Source organism: Salvia miltiorrhiza, chromosome 3 (assembly GCF_028751815.1).
Source record: "Salvia miltiorrhiza cultivar Shanhuang (shh) chromosome 3, IMPLAD_Smil_shh, whole genome shotgun sequence".
In the NCBI taxonomy this organism is placed as follows: Eukaryota; Viridiplantae; Streptophyta; class Magnoliopsida; order Lamiales; family Lamiaceae; genus Salvia; species Salvia miltiorrhiza.
Window position 1 is genome coordinate 10271257 of NC_080389.1, and position 9755 is coordinate 10281011.

The 9755-nt window shown below is 38.2% G+C and overlaps 1 protein-coding gene across 1 annotated transcript; it reads left to right on the forward strand.

Moving 5' to 3' along the window:
• Nucleotides 1-940: 940 nt before the first annotated feature.
• Nucleotides 941-5348, forward strand: LOC131017514 (disease susceptibility protein LOV1-like). Its single transcript, XM_057946269.1, has 2 exons — nucleotides 941-2288; nucleotides 3270-5348. Exons 1-2 carry the CDS (start codon nucleotides 1406-1408, stop codon nucleotides 4979-4981), a joined length of 2595 nt encoding a protein of 864 aa, XP_057802252.1. The 5' UTR covers nucleotides 941-1405; the 3' UTR covers nucleotides 4982-5348.
• The last annotated feature ends 4407 nt before the right edge of the window (nucleotides 5349-9755 follow it).

The following is a 9755-nucleotide window of genomic DNA, read 5'->3' on the forward strand; positions in this document are numbered from 1 at the left end:
TATATTTTGCATCATCGCATATATATGCACCAATAAATTCATGATGTAGACCTTGTAGCTAAAGAACAAACTTTAGAGTGAGATGCTCATTTGATCCTTAAAATATATGTATACTAATTAAAAAAAATCTTACTATTTATCTATTTTATCTTATTATACTTATTTAAATTAAGAGCTAATGTAATTTGATATATTATATTTATCTATTATTTTTAAAAAAATTTAAGAATAATTATAAAACATATATAACAAATTTAATCATATATTTATCATGTTAAATAATGAGTTAGTTGCCTATAAATTTACTAAACTTTCATCAATTTATGATTTTACGTACAAATTTCAAAGAATGGCGTTGTAATTACTAAACTATTGATATAATATGATTTTACTACCAATCAAGATTTCGATCAATCTTATTGTTGACATGACTAGTTAAATAATTGACGTTGTTTCATATATAAGAAATGATTTTGCCATGTCAATTATTCCACTAACTATGTCAAAAATAAATTTAGTTGAAATTTTGATTAATAGTAAAATAAGATCAAATCAATAATTTAAAAATTACCATGCCACATTTTGAAGTTTATATGTAAAATTAAAATTGGGGTATTAGCCTATAAATGCTCGAACTTTTTTCATATTCTCGTTTTGCACCCCAACTATAAAATCTACTTATAAATACCTTAATTTTGTATTCTTTCTGACTTTGCACCCGATAAATTTTTACCCTCGAATCATTGCTGACACGCGGCAGCCGAATTGAGGGGGAAGTTTAAAGTGCATAATGAAGCACATAAGTTTGTTGTCAATATATGATCTAGAACATGTAATTGTAGGGTTTGAGATGTCAATCCGGCTGCCATGTCAGCAACGAGTTGGGGGTACAAATTCGCCGAGTACAAAATCAGAAAGAATACAAAGTTTAGGTATTTTTGAACATATTTTAAAATTGAGGTGTAAAATCGAAAAATGGAAAAATGTCGAGTATTTACATGCCAATACCCTATTCAAATTTGATAAAACTTCGATAGCTTAGCAAACTAACCCTTGAAAAAATGGTTACCTACTATTACAACTACTCCTAGTCGGTCACATTGAAAGTTTTGAAATTTTGGGACCATGTTGGTGGGACCTATACTACGCTACCCTCACCATCTGGACTACTCCAAAGCCACACAATATCACCATTAACATGATGCAGAAAGATGAACACCGCACCTTTTCAATCAAGGAAAGAGAAAGGAAAAGAAAAAGTGGAATCTAGTCGATATTTGTATGGGGTAACAATTATGAGGTTGGTAATCCGCGCGATTTATTACTTAAACCAGTAAGGTACATACGAACCAAATTTAGAGAGAAGAATTCCCGGCGGAAACAAAATCAAAGTGATCGGCGGGAGATGGCGGCGGAGGCGGCGATCTCATCTACGGTGGAGCTGCTGGGCGATCAGCTCATCCACAAGGTGAAATTCCTGCGCGGCGTTCGCGGGCAAGTCCAGCTGCTGAAGGAGGAGCTGAAGAGGATGCAATCCTTTCTCAAAGACGCCAACAAGAAGCAAGCGGAAGACGAGAGCGTGCGTAGCTGGATATCAGAGATCAGAGATGTGGCTCACGACGCCGAAGATACGATCGAGATGTTCCTCGTCAACGTCGAGCACGCGAGGAACAGGGGGCTTCTGAAGAGATGCATCAGCTTCGCGAAGCGCATGCGCCACCTCGACAGAATTGGGGGCGAGATCGAGTCGATCCGCGCTCGACTCGCCGCCGTCGACGAAAGCCGCGAGAGGTGCGGGATTCGGAGCCTCGAGGAGGCGGCCGATTCGACGCAGTTTTCTCTTCGGCAAAAAGACGAATACCTGGTGGGCGTGGATGAGGATGTGAGGAAGCTGCTGCGGGAGTCGGTTTTAGATGAGGAGAAGAGAGGGCTCTCGGTTGTGGTCATAGATGGGGCGGGTGGGATCGGGAAATCGACGCTTGCGAGGGAAATATACAAGCACCGCGACGTCGGGGACGGCCGATTCGAGTGCCGCGGTTGGGTGGTGGTTTCGAGTGGATGCACGCGGGAGGAGACGATGAAGCGGCTGATCTTGGAGCTGCCCGGCTCGGACAAGCAGAAGCTGCGGGAAGTGGTGGAGACGGCGGAAGACGAGGCTTATATTCAACGGAAGCTGCGGGAAATGCTGCATCAGCAGCTGCGGGGCAAAAATTACTTGATAGTGTTGGATGATGTGTGGGAGAAGGAGCATTGGGAATATTTGAAGACTGCTTTTCCTAATGAAAAAGGTATGTGTAGAGATCTAATAATTTATGCCACAAATCTTGAATGAATTAATGCATGTAGTGAGCCTCGTTTTGGCGTTTTATGGACAATATGGGACAAAGGTTAAAAAATTAATATTATTAAATTATATTATGTTTATATTTTTATTTTCTGTCCAAAATAGAATGAGTAACTAATAATAATAATAATCTATATACCTGTTATAAAAGAGTAAACCAAAATAGAAGGGAGTCTTATTTTATAAAATTTGATTTGTCTATTTTATCCTTTATATATACTTAATTTAAGGTTAATCATGTAATTTAATATATTATACATATAATAGATTTAAAATATATTATAGTATGGTCCATTAGAATTCTTCATCCACTTAAGTTTGTATTTTTTATTCTCTAAATTTAATAATTTATAATTACAATACAAGGAACTTATTTAATAGTTTTATTAGAAGTTTAATTTTGCTAGATTCTTTGAAATTAAAATTAATTATGTTAAGATGAAATTTAGAAAATGAACATGAATTTCACCTCAATCATATGCTCGTGTTTCTTTCTAGCGACTACAAAATTAGGTGATGTTTAATTAAATAAAATTAACTTTTTATATAAAAATTAGATGAGTTTTTTCAATTTTATGAGTTTATAATATTAGAATTTACAAAAATTGGTTCAAAGAATATAGTACTAAAATAATAAATATTATTATAAATTGAAATATAAATCTATACTCAGAAAAAGTATAGATTAATTTTTTTACGTGCGAAATACAAGTCATCTCTACTAATACATAAATTTGGATATCAATTTTTTTTTTGTAAGTATAAGAAAAAAATAATTTTTAAAGCCCCTTTCAACCTTGGATTCTTGGCGATGACAACTCTTATCTAAGCGTGTAGCTATGTATAGTTGAATTAATATTTATCGCTAAAAAGACAGAACCGTGGAATTGCTTTGTATTTTTGAATTAGTGTTTACTCTTCCCAGATAAAACAAGTAGATTATTGGTTACAACTCGCAACAAGCTTATTGCTAAGCACAGTGAATATGAGCACGAGATGAAGGGTTTAGACCCCGAGAAGAGTTGGGAATTGTTACTGAACAAGGCAAATATTGGTAGCAGCAATGGCAAATGTCCAGAAGAATTGGAAACCATAGGTAGAGAAATCGTGGGAAAATGTTGTGGTCTACCATTAGCAATCAGTGTTGCAGGAGGCTTACTCGTGGAAACACAAACCAAGAGTGGCTGGGAGCGAGTTCTTAACCAAATAAACTCTTACTTAGCAAGAGCTGAAAGAGGCGTATCAACGATTTTGGAGTTGAGTTATCAGAATTTGTCTCCGCAGTTAAAATCATGCTTCTTGTTTCTAGCCTTTTTCAAGGAATACTACAGCATTCCTGTGAAAAGGCTAGTAGATATATGGATTGCACAAGGCTTGATCCGACACGAAGGAAACAGAACAACTGATGAGATAGCGAGAGGCTGTTTAAATGAGCTGATCAATCGAAGCATGGTTCAAATTGATCAGGATTTCATCCACGATGGCCGGGTAGAAAACTGTCGCCTCCATGATCTTCTCAGCGCCTTATGCTTAAGAAAAGCAGAGGAGGAAATAGGGTTGGAGATTATAAAAGGTGATGACGGTTTTTCACTAGCAAAATCCTCTTATAAACATCGCCATCGTGTTGTCCACGGCCGCGTAAACCATGAGACTTCGTCATTGGATCAGAACAAGCATCTTCGCTCTCTTTTTCTACTCAATGCTGGTGTTAATGACAACATCTGTGTGAATACTCCATCTCTTTACTGGAAGAGCTTTCAACTCCTCAAGATGCTTGATCTTGACGGCTTTAGGTTACAGAGCTTGCCCGACTGCTTTCGCTCGTTGATTGGATTGAAGTACTTGAGAATACACAGACAAAGCTACTCTTCGAGCAGTCATGTATTGAAGCTCCCAAGCTGGCTGGATCGCCTTAAAAAACTCGAGGTTCTCATCGTGGAGAATGACACTGTGGTATTCCCAAACGTAGCGCTGAAAATGGAAAGACTGCGTCAATTTCATGCACGTGGCGTGGAGGGAAGGGCGATGAGCATAGAGAATTGGGAAAATATCGAGACATTGAAACTGATAAGACTAAAGGATTGGATGGAATGCAGCTCGAGTTTAACGGCTAACTGCCATCTCCGCGAGCTGCACATGTTGATGGAAGGCGATCACGAGCTGAGCAGGGCGAAGGCGTTGCTCGAGAAGATGACGAATCTCGTGGAGCTACGTCTCGAGTTTCATGTGTCGTTGTCTCAAATGGAGAAGATAATCCCCTGTCTCGACAGCCTCACTACACTTGAAGTGAGCGGCTGGATGCTCGAGTGTCCTGATGCGAGCGTGTTCCCTCGGAATCTCTCTCGCCTCACGTTGTCGAACCTGAACGACGATCCGATGCAAGAGCTGGGGAAGCTGCCGAAGCTGCGGTACCTCGTGTTGTCTAATTCGAAGGAGAATTATGTGGATTGGAGGATGAAAGTTTTGCACGATGGGTTCCCCTGCCTCGAGGCCCTCTCGCTCCAACGCATGGATGATCTGAGAGGAATCGACATTGAAGAAGGTGGAATGCCGCGCCTCAAGCGACTGCAAATCCATGATTGTCCGCATCTGGAGACGAGGAATCTTCCTAAACACATCATCGTATCAGCTGCATAACTTAACCTCGAGTGTATGCCTCATTTTAGGTTGTGACTATCATTTTTATATCATACAGAGTGTAGTTCAAACAGGGAGAACAATAGTTCCTGGACTCGGTCCAAATCCGTCAATCCAAATCCTTTTTCTAGGATTTGGATCTTGTAAAAGATGAATTCTATCGATATGGACCGGATTTAAATTATTCCTAAGATTTTCGGATTTTGACCTCGAACAAAAGTTCTGAGACCCAGATCCGACCTGTAGATCCAGTTATTAATATTTTTTTTTTCAATGTAGAATAGAAGACACATTGTTCCACTGTTATTGAATATTGTGATGAAAATAGAGATAAAATTGATTTTAATGATATGGTAATTAATTTGTATCCCTTCGTACATATATAATTGAAATAAATGTGTATCTCATTATTCTACTAGTAATATGTTATTCAGTACTTAATTATTGTATTCTTATTTATTTTGAATTTTTATAATATTTTTATGGATTATAGTGTACTTATTTATTGTTGAATAATTGTTGAAACTTTAGAAAATAATGATGATATTATTTTTAGTCAAATTAAAATTTTTAAATTTATTTTAAAAGAGAAAAAAAATATGGATCCACATTCGGACCCCAAACCCTGTAGATCTTATGGATCTAGACCTCGATCTCATTTTTTTGGGTCCAATAGATTTGGACTGGATCCGGACCTAGGTAAAAGAATTTGAATCTGAATATGGACCAAGCAGGGTTCAATCCAGATCCAGCCCATTACTATCTCTAAGTTCAAAGTACTAATTTGCATATCCCCAGATTGAATATCATATAGATAGTTGGGCTTCAACTTTCATATATCCAAATAGCCCCAAAGCCTTATGGCTTGATTTCATACATTATGTTTTGGGCTTGTATCTGTTTCAAAAACTAGACATATATATATTCAAGTATTACTATTATGTGTAAGTGTACATGTCCAGTAAGATGATAGACCCTCATCAATATCACAATTGGATCACTCAAACCCACAATCTAATAACCGAAGAGAAAATATCTTATCAATTACACTATGCTTCCTTATTTTCCTACGCTTCTCCACATGTTTGCTAAGATACCAGACCTACTAGTTGATTTTTCCAGTGTCAAACAATGGTTTCCTATTTTCCCAATGTCAAAAAATTTGTTAGGAGTATTTTTTTTTCTAATGTCAAATAATTTGTTGATTTTCTTTAAGTAAAATCAATAATGATGCCAAGTATCTATTTATAGGTTATTTGTAATGTATTGGAATTATTTAATGTATGAATATATTGTAAGTTTTTATTAAAAAAATTTGAATCACTAGAAAAAAAAAATTACTTATTTATTACTCCCTCTGTCCCCCAAAATAACTTCCTATCTTTTATTTTTGGGCCGTCTCCCAAATAACTTCCTATTCATTTTGAGACACTACCCCACCACTAATTCCAATACTAATTATAACACATTTGCACTGCTTTCAATACTAATTATAATACATTTTCACCACTAATTTCAATATATTCAACAATTTTTTTCTTAAAACTCGTGCCCCACACTCCTAAAAAGTTAAGTAATCAACACGAAAAGAAATGTCCATTAGAAGGGAAAATGATACCCCGCCTACCTCCTCTCCGAGGATGCAACTTAGGATCTTGCCACATGGCAAGGTGGACCAAACCCTACAATTATCTAATTACATAAGAACCCCTATTTTTACATGCTTGCATAGATAAGCCCAAATATTCCTAGAAAAATTCAGAATTTTAACTCGTTTAACAAGATCCTTAAAATGGTATCAGAGCGGGTTTTTAATGAGGAATTATAGTATATTTAATTTATTTTATAATTAACTAATATGGGAGGAGACTCCATTAAAAATTTATGGATCCGGACGAGTGTCCGAGATGTATACCTTACAGGAATTCTCTCCAACATTTGGAGAATGAGACACTCGTATACTAGACGAGTTAAATTGGAACAATCGAGCCCTCGTAACAAATATTCGGCGAGGAGAAGATGTGGAGATTATCCGTGATATCATCACGGGTATTCAATCTTACCATGAACATCTCATGGGAATTGCCGCGACCAGAACGACGATTGAACGAACCAAAGATGAAGCCCATATGTCACACCCCAATTCTTGAAACAATAACTATAACTAGGGTACGACTCATCATTTAAATGAACAAGGGAAAATCCTTGTGAAATCCGAATAGAAGGGATAACAATCGGGCTTAGCCCCTTTGGATGAAGAAAGACAAGTATTCAAGTGATACGAATCAATCAACAAACATAACAACTTCAGGATCACAAGTTTAGTGTCATGCTTCAGATAACCAACATTCACTGATCGAAATACTTGAGAGTCAATAGTTTAGGCTCAACAAAAGATAGATACTGGCTAGTTCTACAACGGAAGTCAAAATAAGGAATTGAACTCTAGCCTCAGCTCTGCCCCGTCATCATCCTGCCGTTAACCTGAAAACATTTGAAAGTATTTTTGGGCTAAGTACTAATGTACTTAGTGGGCTGCAACTTTAAAACATTTCATAATCTGAAGGACAGTTTATCCAATCATACTTGACATGACTTAGAAGGTTTTAGAGTGAAAGAACTTCTAAGCATGTTAAAACATTTCATTATATATATATATATATATATATATATATATATATATATATACTTAATTTGGGCGCATATGTCACACTCATTTCTGTTACTCGCTGTGATCCCGGATCTCTAGCCACCGACGGATCCGTTTCTCCCATTTACTTGAACTGAGGGCGTAACCCAGACAAGTTTACTTTTGACCTCGGGACGATACCCAGGCAGGTCCTTACATTCTATGCTTCGGAACACATCCAGCAAGCATCCCTATAACGCCTTTTAGTTAGTGCCCGAATGGAGATCAACCCACCGAGTCAGCTAACGGTGTACACAATTCTCAAATAACGTGTTAGGCCATAAGAGAACCTCAATTGATTCATTGTGGCGAGCCTTAAACAAAGCAGAGTGCACATAAACATTTTATTGGATAAACAGTTTATATATTACGAACATTTAAGCTCATTAGCTCAATCATACATTTGGAAAATAAGCCCACCTGTATAGGCAAAGCCTGTCGTTTAACGTTATCTCTGAATCGGAATAGCAGTGCTAATCCTCCTGACGTTCAAAGCCTACAAGAAATCTATTCTCAATAGGTCTCCTTGAATATAATCTTAAGTCATGGTGAAGTGCTTAACATTCTATGATTCACTTAGCCGGGTTTTCAAAATTTAATGAATAAATAATTGAAAATATTTCTCTTGAGTTAAGAACACCAACAATATTCTTACTCGTCTTTCTTTAATAATTAGAATTATAATTAAAACCAATTAAATCATAAATACTTTTATTGCAAAATAAATGCAATTTCATGTCATGCTTAATATATAATAAGTAATTATTTAAAATATGCACATAATAATAATTTAATATTATTATAAAAATTAAAATAATTAATCAAACTTATTAAGTCTAATTAATTAAAATAGTGCAGTCCATTTAAAAGAATAAGCTGCACAGCCCAAAACCCCTTCAAAATCGGCCCAAAAGGAAGCCCAGCCGAATTAAATAAAAATTAAAGGCCCAACTGCCCAACTGACTCGGCCCACAACTCAAAGCCCAACCCTAGCCCAACACCCTTTTCTCCCCTTCCCTCATCAGTCACGCCCCAACACATATCAGTCTCCCTCTCTCTCGACTGATCGACATTCCCTCTCTCTCAGCCATAAGTCCCGCCGTCGGGGCTCCCTCCGGCGAGGCAGCCGTCGACCGGCCTCCTTCCTTGGCAACGACGATAGGTACCGCCGCCGCCTCCCTCCGCTCAAACCCAGTACACCCCTCTCCTTCTCGGTCCGTTTCCGGCGACTGCAGCAGCAAGCTACCGCCGACCGCGACTCCCATCTCTCCCTCCGTCCATGGCCGAGCTACAACGGCAAAGCCGCCGTGCCCTGGTCTCCCTCTGTGAAACCCAACCACTACCACTACCACCACTCTCTCTCCCCAAATCTCATGGAATCAGTCCGGCGAGCAACCATGAAGGCCGCCGCCGTCCTCTCCTTCGGCTCTCTCTCAAATCTCCCCCCCGTTAACAGATCCGGCGGGCGCGGTCAGTGGCTCCACGCCACCACCGTCAGCACCTCATTCCCTCTCTAACACTTCCGGCGACAGCAGCCGTGATGGCCGCCTCACAGCCTTCGACTTTCTATCTTCTCCGGCCAGACCGACAGTGGCGCCGAGCCACCGCCGTCGACCAAAGCCCAGACTCGACAGACATACCAAAGCTCAAGACTTTTCTTTCTTCTTTTTCTTTTTGGCAGATAAATCTTAAAATCAAGGAACAAATTGATGCTTCAAGATTCACCCTTTTCTTTCATAAAACATGCTCTGATGTATGTATATGAATATATGAATGTCATTCTAATTGAAATGCTTGAATGTGTTGCTGGGTATATTTCAAATTGTATATAGCTTTGAACAAGCTTGCAGCTTGAAGCTCGATTTATGAGCAGAGGTAAAAAGAAGTTAAGTGGCTACCTTGTGATAAATTTTCAATGGGTGTTCTTGTTTGGTCGTTGGCTGAAAATCCAGACACATAAATGTTAGATGAAAGGCTGCTGCTCTTACTAGAGTAAGAGTGGAAAGAAAATTGTTTCAAACTCTTACCTCTGCACTTGGAGAGAAATGAACGTGGGAACTGCTGAAGGTTTGCAAAGGAAGTTAC